This window comes from Globicephala melas, chromosome 10, assembly GCF_963455315.2.
Source record: "Globicephala melas chromosome 10, mGloMel1.2, whole genome shotgun sequence".
In the NCBI taxonomy this organism is placed as follows: domain Eukaryota; kingdom Metazoa; phylum Chordata; class Mammalia; order Artiodactyla; family Delphinidae; genus Globicephala; species Globicephala melas.
The window spans coordinates 45045158-45062908 of NC_083323.1; the positions used below are offsets into that span (position 1 = coordinate 45045158).

Below are 17751 nucleotides of genomic sequence, written 5' to 3' on the forward strand. Positions count from 1 at the left end.
GTCCTATCTTCCCTCTCATGACAGACCTAGTGAAAGGCATCTCTTCGATCAAGAGAGGGGCAGTCAATGTTTCTTATAAATTTGAAAGCCTGTGTCTTCACCTGCTGGTATTGTTATTTAACAGATAATGTCAGGATTAATGACTGAGTCACAGGAAAAGGAAATGAATGACATCTGCCAGTTTTAGAGCGGGTTCTGTTCTAATAAGCAAGGGCTAAGCATCAAATTCACTTGCTTAGCTTAGAAATAGATGAAAACTAAATTTAGAAATAATTCACTTTTATTTTTCTTGTAAAAGTGGAACACAGCAGCAATGATAAGAAAAATCACCTGACTGTAAAACCTTTTTTAAACTTTAGAACAGTTATAGTTAAAAATAACATTAATTGCCCCTAAAGTGTCCAACTATGACAAGAAAGATTTTCCTTAACGCAGATGCATTTAGTTGCATTATGGCAGTAAACACTGCAGTATGAGTTAACGGTGACATGACTTTTTTCCTAGTGGTGAAAGTTTGCTCTCTGATTTGAAAAGTGACACAGTGGGAAAGAGCAGAAGAAGACAGATCTGCATCAGTCTGTACTGAATCATCAATCATCCCAATGCTGCCCTGAATCCGAAACTCCCTGACTGAATAAGCTTATGCTATGCCGTGCAAAGGATATTTCTGTTACTAGTGTATTAAGCACAATATCTGAAAAACAAAACAGAAAGCATATTTTTTAATGTTTTCATTAAAACATTTTTTAAAGGGATTTCTGGTGCAAAACGGCACTATTACTTTGGCGATAGCTCTACTGGAAAGACAGATATTGTACTGGCTTGACCTCCAAGAACTGATGTTGAAGAACATATGTTTATATTGAAAATGCCTCGTTGCTTCTCCCTGAGCAGAGGACAAGGGGTGAGAGGGTTGTGCTATGGATGTGTGTTTCAACACTGCTCTGGGCAATGTTTTATGTTCCAAAGGTACAGAACCTTGAGGCATCTGGCCACCTCTGGTCTTCATCCAGAAATCTAGATGGGATGGGTGGGTTTGGCCTATACTGGAGAGAGCAAGACTGGATTATAATACCTTAGAAAATAGGACCTTCTTGCCTTACCCGCCTTCATTTCCAAGACCTCTGTCAGTCCACACAGCTTCTGAAGAAAAGCATGAGATTTGGCCCCAGGAAAATATGGTTTGATTAAACCGTATTTCTTATTAAAGAGCTCTGCATTTCTAAGATACCACTGGTCGTCAGGACTACAGATAAAATTGAAAGTCATATACACAAGTACATGTGCACATGCAAATTCAGTGAGCAAGTATTTAACATCCACCTTGCACAAAACACATTCAAGAAGTCTGTTGAAACTGTGAAGAATAGAGACCACAGATCCCCTAGAAGGAAGTGTCCAGGGAGGAAAAGCCAAATGAACTAAAGAGGAACTGGGGGTGGGCAGGTAGGATGCATATGACAGCTGAAAATCCAAAGCGCCCTCTGAACACCAGAAGGCTGACATCAGAGACGAGACCAGGCCAGACAAGACCAAGGAGTGAGGGAAAGATACCTCCCTCCAACTCTCTTCTCCCTGCAGTGTGCCCAAGACCAGTTTAGGAAACACACTGGATCTCCACCGCCCCTCTCCAGCAAGAATCTTCTAGAGGCAAATCCAGAGATGCTCCTACCACTGTTCTGGTGCACTGTCCTCCCCCTCACTTCAGACATGCACAGCACACCCACACACAGGACAGTCCTGCAGGGACCTGCACCACTGCTTGCCAATTTCAGAGCGTATCTTCTTGATGTCACATTTAAGAAGTTCAAATATAACTCAGAACACATCACAGACTGACACTGTTTTTTAAGAGAGGGCAATGAGCTTTGCTACCGTTAAGGTGAGACTATACTCAGGGTTTGTTACCCAAAGGGGGAAAATGTCTTCTTAGCACCATGTGAAGTGCAGTTGGGTCTCTCTCTTTTTCCGCCCCTGCCCCTGCCTCTCTCTCTCTCTCTCTTTCTCTCTCATTTTCATAAGGGGGAGGTGTGGACAAGCTTCACATTTCCTTTCCCTCCTCTCCTTCAGCTTCACAGTGAACAACCACTTTTTTCTTTTGAAATGATCTTCATTCCCAAAGCAAAACAGATGAGCAAAACAGGTTGCCCCTCCTGGGTGTGATTTATTCTGGTCCAAGTGACCTATCCTCACAGCCTCAACTGGTGTCTAAAATCCCACCATTAATGGTTCATGACTTTGCCTGAAGACACTGAATATATAAAAATGCCTCATTGATGGAGGGGTTTCCAGCAGCAGTTCTTGAAATCAAAGCAGAGCTGCAGGAAGCAGTGGAGGGGCTGCAGCCCTGCAGATGGAGGTGCTACCACCACACAGGGTGCAGCCGGGACTTCCCCTGTTCCCTTCACTCCACAGATCTCAGACTGAGCCTGGGACTCTGTGCATGTCTCAAAACCTGGCACCTTCTGGTGGCAGTGGCATTCACGGCTTCAGCCCACTGTGGACTCAGTTTTTACTTTATATGCCAGGTTCGGGGATCCACTCCAACCTCAGTCTGGATCTTCTTGTTCCCGTATTGCCTTTGCCAGCTGGCCTTGAGTTAATCACATTCTGATGAAGGAGACTGACACATGAACAAATAATTACCATGCAGTGTTGTAAGTGTTAAAATACAAGTAAGGAAAAGTACTACAGGAATATCTAGCTCTGCCTGGGAAAGTCTTCACAGAAAAGGTTGCTACTGAGCTGTAATCCTGAGAATTAAAATGATTTCACAAGAGTCATTCCAGGCCAAATGAACCACCTGCGCTGGCTCATGCCTGTGCAAAGGCATGAACCAACAGGCTCATGGGGATGGTGAGAAGTCCAGTATGGCTGGAGCATAAGGTTTTGGAGGGGGTAGAAAGAGAGACAGAAGATGTGATTTGATGATATCAACATTTTTGACTTTTTCCTTGTATGTAACAGGGAACCAACAGAGGTCAAAGCAGGGAAGGCTACAGTCAGATTGGTGTTTAGAAAGGAAACAAAGTCTACAGAGTGCTTCTAAGAGAAAAATAATTGTCAGAACAACAATGACCTGCCAAATTGCTTCTTCTCAAACAGTGGTCCTCACTGGGGAAGATGTGTCCCCCTGGGGACATCTGGCAGTTTCTGGAGACATCTTTGGTTGTCACACCTGGCACGAGTGGGAGTGTACTCTTGACGTCTAGCAGGTAGAGGCCAGGGATGCTGCTAAACATCCTACCACAACAAAGCACTATTTGGCTCAAAATATCAACAGTGCCAAGGTTGAGAAACCCTGTTCTGAAAGATAAAGTGGCCAGAGGGTGCAATATGACACAGACCACAATGGACTTCCCAGAGAAGCAAAGAGGAGAGCAGGAGATTGGGGGGATGGCTTCTCAAATTTTTGTCCTGCCACTATTTGCATGCCAGGTGATGCTCGCACACCCATGTAACTTAGAGCTCTGTCTCTTTCCCTGTCATTCCACTGAGTGAGAGGGATGCTCTTATTGGAATAACCTTGAATTTGACCCAATTGATTTTTTTTTAAAGAAATCATTTGTAAACTTCAATACTCAATTAGTGACAAAGTTGCTTGCGATCACAGCTGATCAAAATAAGTAGCTATGCGACAACAGTGTGCAGAATCCCTGCCTCAGGCAGTGCTCCAAGGGAGAAAGAGCCTCACTTCTAGCAGAATCAGTGACCTTTCAATCCAGGTAGAAACACATGGAAAAGCAACTCTTCCCACCAAGAAAATCAGGAGTCACTGATTCTCCAGGACTTTCTCTACTGTCCTCCAGGCCAGAACCTCCACAGGGAAGCGACCCAATCTACCACTGCTTTTTAAATTCAAGCCCCAGTACCTGACCAGTTTTAAAATGTAAAATGGTAAAAACAACCTATGTTTAACACCCCATATGTGTTGAGAGCTAGGCTATCAAAATACATTCTTCCCAGACTGAAGAGGAAAATAACAAAATTCTTTTTTCGGATGATGTATTTTCGCTGCTTTCACTCCCATTTCTAGCTGCCTCTTCAGGGCCCGCCTCTGTCTCATTAGTGCTGCCTCAACTACAACAGTTCAGCAATTAGAAGCAGTTGCTTGGAAGCAGCGTACAAGCACCAAACACAGGAGCCAAGCTGAACTCCACAAATTGGAGAAGCTGCCCTCTTGGCTCTCAGCAGAGGAAATGGGACCGCATTTCAAAGACAATGCCTGCGAAAGTGCTTGGGCAGGAAACAGCACTCCCGATCTAGTGTTTCATAGATTCAAACTACAGCATGTGGCTGGGAAGAGACTTGGGACTTTGTTATACATACGGATTAAAGGGACCTTTACAGAGAATTGTGTTTGCACAGTGTATATCTGGAAGGACGCAGTGGAAACCGGTAGCGGTGGTTGCCCCTGGGGAGGATGCAACAGGTGTCAAGGGAGCAGAGGAGGGAAAAAAGTCACTCTTCAGACTGTGCCCTTTCGTAAGCTTTGAATGCTAAATCACGTGCACGTGTTACCTACTCATAAAATCATAACAATAATTTAAGAATCAAATGAATGATATAAAACCCACAAAAAGGAGCCTGCCAAAACAACCCCAAGGTAGTGAATCCCGAGTTTCCATGTTCTGACTTAGCTTCCTCTTGCCTGTGTGGTCAGAGGAGTCATGGAAGAAGAAAACACTCAGATCGATAGCAGGAGCTCTAATTCACTTCTGAACTCTCAGCCCTTATTTCCAACTGCCAGGGGCTTCTCCAACTGGAGGTCCCACCCATGGGCCCCTCAAAGACAGGATGCTCCAAACCCAAATCCTCCTCTTTGCTCCCTCTTTTATTCCCTCTTGCCTCCAAGCCTAATCCCCCTCCAATATTTTAGAAAAAAACTACCCATTCAGCTTCCCAATCTATTGATAAAAACCTTAGCATTGGGCTTCCCTGGTGGCGCAGTGGTTGAGAGTCCGCCTGCCGATGCAGGGGACACGGGTTCATGCCCCGGTCCAAGAAGATCCCACGTGCCGCGGAGCGGCTGGGCGGACTGACGCGCTAACCCTGCGCGTCCGGAGCCTGTGCTCCGCAACGGGAGAGGCCCCAACAGCGAGAGGCCTGCGTACCGCAAAAAAAAAAAAAAAAAAAAAAAAAAAAAAAAAAAAAAAACCTTAGCATTGCCTTAGGGACCCTCTCATCTCCTGGCCCTCATTATAGTCACCAAATACTGTTAATTCCATCTTGATGATCTTTCTCAGAGGTGACCTCTCGTCCTATCCCACTGATGGCTTATAAACTGTATTCCTTCACCGGAATGGGAGCTCCTGCTGGTTTTCCAGCTAGTTCATTCTCCATACTTCCAAGTCCCCACCCTCATCATCCTTCTCAAAGACGATTATCTGATCATGCTTAGGAGCCTTGGACAGCTCCCTGCTGCCTACAGAATTAAGCCCAAAGGTCCTGTTTTGACAAATGACTGCTTACATTGTGGACAGAAGAGTCATTTCATCCCTAACACATACCTACGTTCTGGCCCCTCTAAAGTAAAAAGCCTTGTTCATTTATGCCTCTTTTGTGCCTCCACATCTTTGTACTGGTTGTTTTCCTTGACTTGAAAGCTTTCCCCTCCCTCCCCACTCGGCTTTATCCAAAAAAGAAATTCCTACCCACCCTTCTAGACCCCCACTAATTTTTCACTTTCTCTGAAATGCCTTTCGGGACTGTTCCCTCCCCTTTGCTCCTCTGATACTCTGCACACACACACACCCTCACAGGCCTAAACACATTCTTTCATAATTATTTATGTTTCTATCTCCCCTGCCAGAATGCGAGAGGCTTTAAGAAAACAGCTGCTACATTTTATTCATCTTTGAATCCGCTGTACCTCCGTGCTAGCACTGCACATAAATGTTTGCTGAATGAATTGGTTGAAAGTACTTTGGTAAAAATGTAACACATTATTCCCCCAATTTTATAGACCTCTGTGGCTAAAATCTCATCTCTTTGCCCTCTCTCTCTGCATACATTTTGGCAGCTACCACGGGTCTCAGGAGGGCCAGTTATTCAAAGGCAACTAACAAAGTGTCTGCTATTTGTAAACCCTCTGGGCTAGATTTAGAGATTGCCTTTCTTAGCTCTGACAGCTCTCCTTTGAGCATTCATCCACTCTAAGAAGCATTTCTCTCTCAATGTCTGGAGTCCTATAAGTAACCTTTGTTTACCCTGAAAACACTTTCAGGGATGCTGAAAGGAGCTAAAAAAAGAAAAGAACCATGTAGTGACCCTGCCGGGTACCCAGCTGGTCAGTGAGCCTCTGTCCCCTAGGAAGAGGAGGGGGCTTCGGAGACTCAGCTCTAATCCCCGCCCACTACTGTCACCATCAGCTACTTTACTGCTCTCTGCTCCCCAGTGAAGACCCTGGCAGCCCATTAATCATAAGACTATTCAGGTAAAACAGCATCATAAGCAAAGTGATAACCTCGGTGGCCTAAGGAACAGTGGTCTTTAGCGTTCCTGGACCCAATTTACTCTCAAGTGAAGTGAGCCCTGACCACTTTCCAATGTGGCGGTCTCCACCCAGCCCAGCTTTACAGTGTGGGTACTCACGGTTCCGGGGTGTAGAGGGGGTCCGAGCCATGGCGGATGTACTGAGTACAGTGGAACACTCTGTAGGCCAGTCCTGCCAGAAAGTCTCGAGGGCTCAGGTATCCAGCCACTGGTCTCACCGTGAAGCCAGACCTTTCTAAAGAGGCAACAGAAAGACTCAACTAAATATTAACCCGACAGGACTTGATGGTCCAAGCAGGGCTTCCTATTATTATAAGGCTGTTTTAGAAACAAAGTAATCAACGTCCTAAAACTCTTGACAATTGAATGACATACACTGTTAACAGCTATCGTGTTTGTGGCTTCGGATGACTAAAATACACTCACGAATGATGGTTTCCAGGGGCATAAGACATGCATTAAAATGGAAAGAAAGGCAAAAAAAAACCTTTAAGGATTTAAATTCAGAGGTTGAATTAGGATAAGAAAGCTCAAATACACAGGAGAAGATTACAGTCTAAAGTGATGTAAACTAAATTTTTGGTGGTGAGCACAAGGTAGTGTACACAGAAGTAGAAATATAAGGTTGTACATGTGACACTTATATAATATTCTAAACCAATGTGACCTCAATAAGAAATATTTTTTTTAAAATACATCAGATGCAAAAGACTACACATGTTGTGATTCTATTTATATGATGTCCAGAAGAGGAATATCTATAGATAGAAAGTAAATCAGTGGTTGCCCAGGGCTAGGGGTAGGAACAAGGATTGACCATAAAGGGGCAAAAGAAAACTTTTTGCAATGATGGATATGTTGTAAAACTGAATTGCTGTGATGGTTACACAACTCTATAAATTTACTACCATCACTGAATTGTACAGTTACAGTGGGTAAATTTTATGTTATGTAAACTATACCTCAATGAATGAAGCTGCTAAAAAATATAAATAAATGAAGTGATGCTTACTACAGATGACCTGATATCTTTCTAAAGACACACCTAGATAGGGATTCTTTCTGCGTGTATGTGGTCAGTGAACACAAAGCTAATTTACCCCCTTGACGGGCATCCTGGAATCAGTTCACACCACAGCTTTCTATTGTCAAAACCACCTAACCCCTTCAATTCCACATTGCAATATCCCATTTCTGTGATATTATGAAAACAATTATATTAATTACCGCAGTTTGAAAAGGTACTCGAAGGCTCTGCATGCTTTGTTGGTTTATGGTAAGAGGAAAAAAACAAAATAAGCAGAATACAATAAAATCTATGAAATCAGCCTAGACTGCTAACCCAGTTAAGGACTGCTTAATACTTCCTGCTCATGAAAGCCCAGAAAATTTCAACAGGAGGGGCTCTTCTTCTGATATCAGCACTGTAAAGACTCCCATTCTGAAAACCTCAGCTCTAAGCATCTCAGAATGATTAGAAATGGTTTTGAAAGATAAAAACCAATTAAGCATATAAAACAAGTCCACTCTGGGATTCTGGGTACCTACAAGGAAACAACCCTGTTCTCAGGCCTCCTCAGACCTGTAATTCTAACAGTGTTCAGTTCATTCCAAAAGTTCTCGGGTGGATTGACTGCTCTCCACTGAAAATCAAAAAGATAAGTGTATTTTTTTTCTTTTTGAATTTTATGTCAATTAAGCCAGTATCCCACATGTGGGGTACAGGGGAAGCATCCTTTAGTTTAATAGTTATGTATTTTATTTTCTTATAAATTTAAAAATATATGTATCTATCACATCAAGAAATTTGAATTTGTGACTACGATTGCTTAAAAGTTTCCTATTAAAATAAATTTGGTATTTTAAAAGTGAGTCAATTTAAGAAATAAAAATACACACATTTACATTGTGCTTGCTGTGTACCAATGAATGATGCAAACTGAGTGCCCAGTACCCAGTTCATCAAAGGTGTGAAAATCAATAACAATAATAGTAGTAATAGTAACTAAAACTCTGCTATGCTTAATGTGTGTCAAGCAATAACTTTAGGGCTTTAAGGTATATCAATTAGTTTCCCCTCCCAACCCCGTAAGGTAGATAAAATTATTATCTCTGTTTGCAGAGAGGAAACTGAGGCACAAAGAAGTTAAGGTAATTCATCTATCTAAGGTCACACAGCCAGGAACCGGCAGAGCCATGACTCAACCCCAGGCATTCTGCATCCAGAAACTGTGCTGTACTGTACTGTACCCCACATAAAAATATTAAGTTGGGTGACAGATACAGCAAAACTTATGAGACGGTAATCTAATTCCTGGGGTTTGAGAAACAAAGCAGTAAAAAGCATCCCCACATAGGAATAGTCAAGACCATGGTAAATATATAATACGCACATAACTCCATGGGAAACAAAGAGGGACATGCCAGAGGCAGGGCTGTTAGGGAGAATATAATCTAGTTAAACAACAGCATAAGGCATTATGCATTTAGGCGATAATTAAATGACACTGATCACTGGTCCTCAATCTCTTTCTCTCGGTAACAAGTATCATGGATGACATCCACGCATGGGGCCCTCCCATCATGCTAAGTGTGGTTCTCAGTGGACCAGCTGTCAGGCCATGCCTACCTCTCTCCTGATACACACATGAGCTAGGATGAAACTGTGGTGGCTCCTATGATGAGGATTCATAAAGGAGGCAGGACTTGCTCTGAGCCTTGAAGAACAGGTAGAATCTGAGCAGGTGAAGGAATGGCTTGTCTAGCAAGGCACAGAGCCTAAGCAGTGGTATGAAGACCCACAGCTAGAACAGAGGGTTTGTGCGGTGCAGTCATAGCAGCAGACATACTTGGAAAGCTGAGTCAGGGCCGTGAGTTGAGGCTGAGCAGTTCAGAACGTGCGCGTACAAACCAGAGGCCAGCAAACTATGGCCTGTCGTCCAAATCCGGGTTGCCGCCTCTTTGTGTATACCCGTGAGCTAAGAATAGTTTTTACATTTTTTTTGGCCACGCCGCACGACTGGTGGGATCTCAGTTCCCCGACCAGGGATTTCATCCAGGGCCATGGCAATGAAAGCCCAGAATCCTAACTACTAGGCCACCAAGGAACTCCCTTTAATTTTTTTTTTTTTGCGGTACGCGGGCCTCTCAATGCTGTGGCCTCTCCCGTTGCGGAGCACAGGCTCCGGACACACAGGCTCAGCGGCCATGGCTCACGGGCCCAGCCGCTCCACGGCACATGGGATCCTCCTGGACCGGGGCACGAACCCCTGTCCTCTGCATCGGCAGGCGGACTCTCAACCACTGCGCCACCAGGGAAGCCCTCCCTTTACATTTTTTTAATGGTCACATTTAAACGGTTATAATAAGTACCTACCTAATAGCCTCGATTTTGCCTCTTGGCCCACAAAGTCTAAAATATTGACTATCTATCTGGCCTTTTACAAAAAAATAAAAAGTTCGCCAACCCCAGTAAAATCAAAGGGGAGCCACTGATAGCTTCTGAGCAGAGATGTCAGGAACGAAGAGATGCTTTAGGAAGCTTCATCTGGAAACAGTGGGCAGGCGAGTAGAGAGGAGAAGAAACAGGTGTCAAGGATGCAGTGATGGGGACCTCAATGTGGATGGTAGCAGCGGAATGGAAAGAAAAGGACAGGTTCACCATGGGTCACAAAGCTACAAGTGGCAATACCTGGAGACTGGGGTAAGCTCAGTCCTAATTAGGCCCTCCTAATAAGCCCCTACCCTAATGCCCTGAACCTGGGAATATGTTCCTTTAGATGGCAAAATGGACTTTACAGATGTGATTAAGTTAAGGGTCTTGAGCTGGGGAGATCATCCCAGATTATCTCGGTGGGGCTGATATAATCACAAGCATTCTTATAAGAGGGAGGCAGGAGGGTCAGAGTCAGAGGACTTGTGACAATGGAAGCAAAGGCTGGAGTGAGGTAAGAAAGGAGCCACGAGGCAAGGCACTGTGGGTAGAGACTCTAGAAGCTGAAAAGGCAAGGGAACAGAAGCCTTCAGAAAGAACACAGCCTTGCCAACTCCTTGATTTTAGACTTCTAATCTCCAGAACTGTAAGATAATACATTCATGTTAAGTCACTAAGTTTGCGGTAATGTGTTACAGCTGAATAAGAAGCTTATACAAAGGCTGATTAAGTGTGGCAGGGAGGGGAGTGGGGGGTAGGACTTCAGAGGAGGAGTGTAACCGAGCAGAACCCTAGGAGGGGGCTTCCCTGGTGGCGCAGTGGTTGGGAATCCGCCTGCCAATGCAGGGGACACGGGTTCGAGCCCTGGTCCGGGAAGATCCCACATGCCGCAGAGCAACTAAGCCCATGCACCACAACTACTGAGCCTGCACTCTAGAGCCCGCGAGCCACAACTACTGAAGCCCACGCACCTAGAGCCCGTGCTCCGCAACAAGAGAAGCCACCGCAGTGAGAAGCCCGCGCACCGCAACGAAGAGTAGCCCCCGCTCGCCGCAACTAGAGAAAAGCCCACGCACAGCAACGAAGACCCAACGCAGCCAAAAATAAATTAATTAAATTAAATTTTAAAAAAAGAATAAATTTAATCAGAAGTGAGAAAATGCAGAAAGAAAGGAAAACAGTCAAGCAAGACAAAATAATAATACTTTAGCCATTAAACAAAGTCAAGGACCTTTAGTTCTTCCTCAAGGACTATATAGATAATATTCTGAGCCACGTCCTTTGAGCTGTTTTGCAGATACCACACCAGGTGGAAGAAGTTAACTGTATGCTGTCCACAAGCTCTAGACCCCAGACCGGCTGGAGCCAGAAGGTTGATGATGCTGGCTCCCAATTAAGTCCCCACCGACCAATCAGAAGAACGTCCACGAGCCGACCACGCCCTGCTCCTTGAACACTGTAAGACTGCTCGCTACCCCCTCCAGGGCGGGCACACAGTCTTGAGGGCGTTAGCCCGCTGTGGACCCCTTTACCCGGCAAAGCAATAAACCTCTTCTTTTCTACTTCACCCCGAACTCTGTCTCCGTGTTTCTATTCGGCACCAGTGAACAGAGGCCAAGTTTCGGCAACAGGAATCCCTAGAGCCTGATGAGTCTAGAGAATCTATCATCACCGATAGAAACAGGGAAGACAGGTGAGGAAAGGAGTTCCAGGGAAAGAGGTAGGTGGCAAGGCTTTAGCTTTTAGAACTGTTGTGCTTGAAATGGGGAAGAGAGAGAAAAGAGGAGAACCCGAGGACTTACCCGCCGTGAAGGACACCGAAGGAAGTGTGGCCACTGTAAAACTTCACCTCCACCCCCATCCTCGCAAGAGACTGAAGTTTTCCCAGTTGCTATCCCAGGAGGGTCACTGAGGAGAGTGACCACACAGAGAACGTGGACGCCAAGGGACTCTGCTTCACCTCGCTCCTTGCTCTCACACCAGCACTACCGTTCCGGGCACGATTTATACTTTACAATAGCGATCTGATTAACTGACTGCCCTCCTCCCCAGAGGAAAGTCACCATGCTCAACATTATCCGTGATATTTCTTCATCCAGTACATAATTCTTAGCAAAGCAAATACAAAGCTACCTTTGAGATCATTCCATGCCTATGTAGCCCAACAGAGTCGTTCCCGGATCAGAAAAAGCTCAAAGCTGAACTTGCAAATGTCGGTTGGGGTTCGCTGTATAAAACAGCCCACCGGAGAGACCTCACCAAGGCCCTGGGCTGGGTGAAGAGCTGAGTCCATCTCCCCGCCCAGAGGCCCTGCTCTGCTTCCCACAGGTGGCCCAGGTAACTGTTGGTGCAGTGCTCCTCTTTTTAAATCAAAGGGAGCTCTTAATTGGAAAAAGGGCGATTGCTGCCACGTGTGTCCTTAGACGGCCCATGAGGATGTGCGGTAGGAAGAGAGAGCCCGTGTGAAGCTTACCTTTCAGAAAAACCGAGACGTCTTCAAGTTGGGGCACGTTGTCCTCCCTGTAGCCACAGTATTTAGTCAGCAGAGGGAAGTTTTTCAAATACTCCCGGCAAGCATGAGTAGGATAGAGTTTGGAGAGCTCTCGGAACACAACACCCCAAGTTTTAGTTTCTTCCTCTGTGTACTCCACTCTGGGGATGGGCTGACCACTAGGCAGGAGAGAAGAGAAATGAATGAATCTGGCTCTGGGTCACCGGGCTAAGTGTTTTCTCACCTTCATACCTATGTGAGTCAGATTCCTGTAAAGTGGGATGCCTGAGTGTCCAAAAGGATCCCACGAAGTGTTATTTTTTGAAGAAAATGCTAACCTAATTTTGTGTATGTGTTTAAACTTTCATATAAATGATTTAAGTTACATCTTCACACATCCTTATGGACATTTGATAAGATTCTTGTTCTGACACTGGGATCAGTAACAAGAGTTCTGGGTTGGAAGGAACTGGTTTAGGTCCAAAGCTGTGCTCTGAGAACCTTTTCTGCAATCACCTGACAACAGTAATAAATGGATGTTGTCTTTTGAAAATAAAATTGCCTGTGGGTCCCCTTTGTCCTTTGTAGGGAACTCACCCCAATCTCCTAGTGTAATTTTGAGGTTATTTGTTCAGTGAGAGAAATGTCTGAGAAATACTAAAAGCCTATGCCAAACTTAAGTGAGAGTTTTGCAAAGTGCAAAATTGGAACATTTATTATACATCATGCTGAGAGGTGCACACATTAAGCCCTGTCAGTTAGGAGAGAGGTCAGCAAACTTTTTCCATAAAGGTCTAAAAGGTAAATATTTTAAGCTTGTGCGCCATACAGTCTCTATCAAAACTGCCCACGTCTGCCACTATATCTTGAAAACAGCCACAGATAATATGTAAACACATGAACATAGCTATGTTCTAATAAAACTTGCATTACAAAAACAGACCAGATTCAGCCTGTAAGTCATAGGGAGCCAGTGCCTGGTTTGGAATATTGAGAGGCAGCCCTGGACTGGGGTGGTCAGGGAGAGCTTCCTTGGAGAAGGTACAACTTAAGCTGAGACTTGTTGGCCAGGCAGGATCTGCAGGTGCCCTGACAGAAGGAAAGGTGAGTTTAAAAATGCTCTTCTAACAGCAGCCAGCAGCCATGAGCAGGGACCATAGCTCCCGAGGCCACGTGAGGTCAGGAGAAAGGAGAGAATATGTACACGTGCTTTTGCAAACTATGGCTTGAAGAGCCAGAATCTGAATTTAGCCTCTGATTAGGAAACCTATCCTGAAAGTGAAAACTTCTCATGACCCGCTCAACAGTAACCTGCAGTAGTCCCCCACTGCCCTCCCTGGCCACTTGTCACAGATTCTGCCCCTGCAGTCAGCGAAGACCCACACGACATATGGAAGTCCAATATATACACACAAACCTGGGGATTCTGCCCCTGTGAGCTATGTAATCCAGTAACCCAGCCTGCATAGGCAGCAACTGGCCCTCAGGGCTGCTGCAGCCTCAGGCACCTTCAGCAAGCTGGGGTCATTCAGAAGTGCCCCCTTAGGTAGAAAAAAAGGGCAGGAGGACAGTAACAAGATCAGGCTCATAAGCAGAGCCCTGTCCCCAGCCCTCTGCACACTTCAAAGTATTCTTACCGAAATCTTTTCTGTTGAAGGTTCAGGTCCAAATGTGATTCCTACTGCCTCAAATTATTTTTACTGAAAAAAATTAACTGCAGTACATGAGGGATGAGGGAACAACACATACTGAAGAAAAAAACAAATTAACATTTATTTTCTCTACGTATCAAGACTAGGGCTTATGACAAACCGAATTAGAACAAGATTAGCCCTGTTTAAATATGGCTGTTGATAACAAATAAAAAATTACAACCCGACAAATATTTGCTGAGAAGATCAAGACTGCTAAGGCTTAGCCTCTGTGATGAATTTAGAAGAAAGCTGGAAATGGAAAGATAAAAATAGAAAGGATGTAAGGAAATAAAAACATGAACAGTCTGCCTCTGGTTCCAGAAAATTCAACAAAATCAATTTGAGTTGGGGAAGCCAATAAAGCTGATAAGGGCTGTGCACAATCAGAAGGTGGAAAGCGACGAGGCTGAAACAATAAATGAAATACTGAGAAGCCATTTGAAAAGAATCATTAGGTCAAACTTTCCCCTTCGATATCAGTCTGCAAACATGCAGCGTTTCAAAGGGGAACTGACTGTAGACAACAGGAAGCTGCAGGAGAAAGACGAGTGTGAGTCTGGGTAGGAAGAAGGAGTTATACAGACCTTCCTCCACTTACAATGGGGTTACCTTGTGATAAACCCAACGTAAGTTGAAAATATCATCAGTCGAAAATGCCTTTAATACACCTAACGTACCAAACATCATGGCTCAGCCTAGCCTACCTTAAACGTACCCAGAACACTTACATTAGCCTACAGCTGGGCAGACTCATCTAACACAAAGCCTATTTTATAATAAAGTGTTGGATATCTCATGTACTTTACGGAATACCGTACTGAAAGTGAAAAACAGAATGGTTGCCTAGCTACGGAATGATTGTAGGTGTATCAACTGTTCACCCTGGCGATCGAGGGGGGGCTGACCATGGCTCCCTGCCGCGGTTCAGCATCACAAGAGAGAATTACACCGCATATTGCACTGAAAAAAAAGATCCAAATTCGAAGTACGTTTCTACTGAACGCATTTCACTTTCACACCATGGCGAAGTGGAATCATCCTAAGACGGGCCTGTCAGTACGTATCTGTTACTTAGTAATGAATTCCTAGCATCACAACCTTGGGAATACAAATGACCACGCATACAGTCTCATCTGTTTCCACTTGTCTGTCCTGCCTGGGTAACTAATGAGCCTGCTCTTTAAGTTAACAGCTGGTGCAGTGCCCTGCAGCTACCCTGAACGGGTCTGACTGGTCACGCCAAGAGATTTCTCACACCGCTCTGACCCCCATATCCCGGGTAACTATTTAAGGTAAATGTTTAAAAATCAACTTCACACAAAGTAAAGGCTACTTTTATCCATTTAATTTCTGTTAAAAAAATATCCCAAATACAGAAAAAATAAGAAATTTCCCACTTTTCCATGTAGTTAATCAAGGTATATAATAATAGCTCATCTTTGAGAACTTACTATTGGCCAGACACTTTTTTAAAGTTAAGTGTTTTTATATAACTTAGCCCATTTGATTCTCACAACTCCATTGAGGGAGACCCCCCCATTTTACAGATAAGGATTTTAAGGCTCAGAGAAACTAAGCCATTTGACTAAACTCACGGTGCCAAGCTTAAAACCCAGTCTGTCAGGCTCGGGACCGGCTGTGGTCCTAACTGATTGGTGTACACCAATGAAATAAAAAATGGATCCCAGGCACCAGCTTATTTTCACATACCAAATTAAAATAAGGCTTATAGGTATATGTACTTATATATAGAAAATCTCATATACAATCATGTAATTATGATACTCGCATGTATTTGTATAGATCTCATAAAATACTTTCATATTTCTTCACTCCTTTAACCTTCTCAGTAAGACCGGTAGGTAGTGCTTGGGGTACCAGGAATGCAGGGACACCTATTTTTTTTAAAACTTTGAGATTTGACATTTGGAAAAATAAAAATTATCATGGGAAAAATCAAAATGTGTTGCACTTCTCTGCCCTTGTTGCGGGCTAGCGGGCTTTTTGTGAATTATACATGAGAAGAATGACAGAGGCGTGTCCTGATCTTTCTAGGGCCTAGGACATATACCCACATATCAGTATGCATCTACCTCTGAGTACATGCCATAACACGTATGTAATAAGCATCATATCCCAGTGTCCTAAAACTGCTCTGGCCTACAACTAAAGTCACTTAAGTACTCCACATTCTAGAGAAAGCTCTCAGCAGTTGGAGCCAACCATCTCCCTGCAGGGCTTGTGAAGAAACGGCAGAAATGGCTCTACCACCAACAAACCCCCCTCGTACTACCCTTCCCACCCCATCCCCAAACTTCACCGACCAGTCCAATAGGGAATCAGACATGCAGGATTGTGGGGAAGGCTGGGGTGAGAAGCAAAGGCCCCGTTCCTTCTCCTTGGAGGAGGGAAGGCTGCGCCACAAGAATCACTTGTAAGGACTGCAGGCGCCCTCAAGAAGCAGGGTCTGGCCTCTCCTCTCCCATCTGGACGCTTGCGTAGCAGCAGGATGCCCTGCTCCCCCTGGTGCTGTCACCAGACTGGAGCAATAGAGACAGGCCCTGGGAGAGCGTCTGGAAGCCCAGGAGTACGGCGTGCTATGGGGGAGACGAGGGGACCCTTGACAGGTGTCCTCTGAAACTTGAGGTTTGTGTGAACATGGAGCCTGATGCCCAGTGAAATCTAGAAATTCCCACGGGACCCAATGTGGTGTGCCTGGTAGGAAGATGGGGAGGCCCCACCCCATCCAGGTCTGCTCAGTTCTCAGGAGACAGAAGAATGCTCCAGGGGCTCCCCTCATCCCTGGCGAGGAAGTACTAAAGGCCAGGTGCATGAGGGGTACCCAAGTTACGATGTGGCCAACCTGGAGAAAAGGATGATGCTGTGAGCACTGAAAGGCCAAGGGAGGACAGGAAGCTTATCTGCAGGGGTGGAAGTGGAGGAAATGGTCTTACCCCAAGAAGACTACACACAACACTATGCAGAGACCATTTCAACAGAGACCACCGCATCAGAAAGAACCTGTCCAAACCAGGGTGAGAGTGGCCAGAGGCCTGCCCACCCCTGACATTCTCACGATCCTGCCAAAAGCCCTCAGCCTCCTCTCAGCTCCCAACTCCAGAGGAACTAGGTCCTAGAAGAGAGAAGGAAAGGTATCTCAGAACCGTACACACACACACACACACACTCCAAAGAACTGAGGAGGAAGAGAATACACTTTGAATCAAATTTAAGATTAATCTTTTTTTAAATGAATGGGACTAGGTCTTAAATACCCCAATGAGACTCTACTAATAATTGAAAATGAAAGGAAATTAGTTGTTGCTAAGGAACTTGCTTCCCAGCAGGAAAGTAGGATTCAACACAATACAGTGGAAAGCAGTGAGTAGGGAAAATAAAACCATTTTACGTTGGTATAAACCCCAACAAGATGAGACTCCTCAACAAACTAATTACAAGTGAATATTATCATTAGATCTCTAGGGAATCTCCTCCGCTTACATGGAATTAGTTGGGCTTCCAGAATTCTTAACACCCACCAAAATTATTATTCACAGATTCCTAATTTACTGGAGAAAAACAGATGTGACTTTCAGCAGTTTCCACTCAGCGCAGATTCTGCCCTCTTGCCAAAGAAT

At 44.7% G+C, this 17751-nt stretch overlaps 1 protein-coding gene across 1 annotated transcript in view; it reads right to left on the minus strand.

The window, feature by feature from the left end:
• TPH2 (tryptophan hydroxylase 2) overlaps positions 1-17751 on the minus strand; it is an 89554-nt gene that overhangs the window by 47530 nt on the left and 24273 nt on the right. Inside the window, exons 6-7 of the mRNA XM_030866255.2 lie at positions 12402-12598; positions 6595-6730 (exon numbers count right to left, since the gene is read on the minus strand). Coding sequence (XP_030722115.2) covers positions 6595-6730; positions 12402-12598 — 333 coding nt within the window. The remainder of the gene's footprint in view (positions 1-6594; positions 6731-12401; positions 12599-17751) is intronic.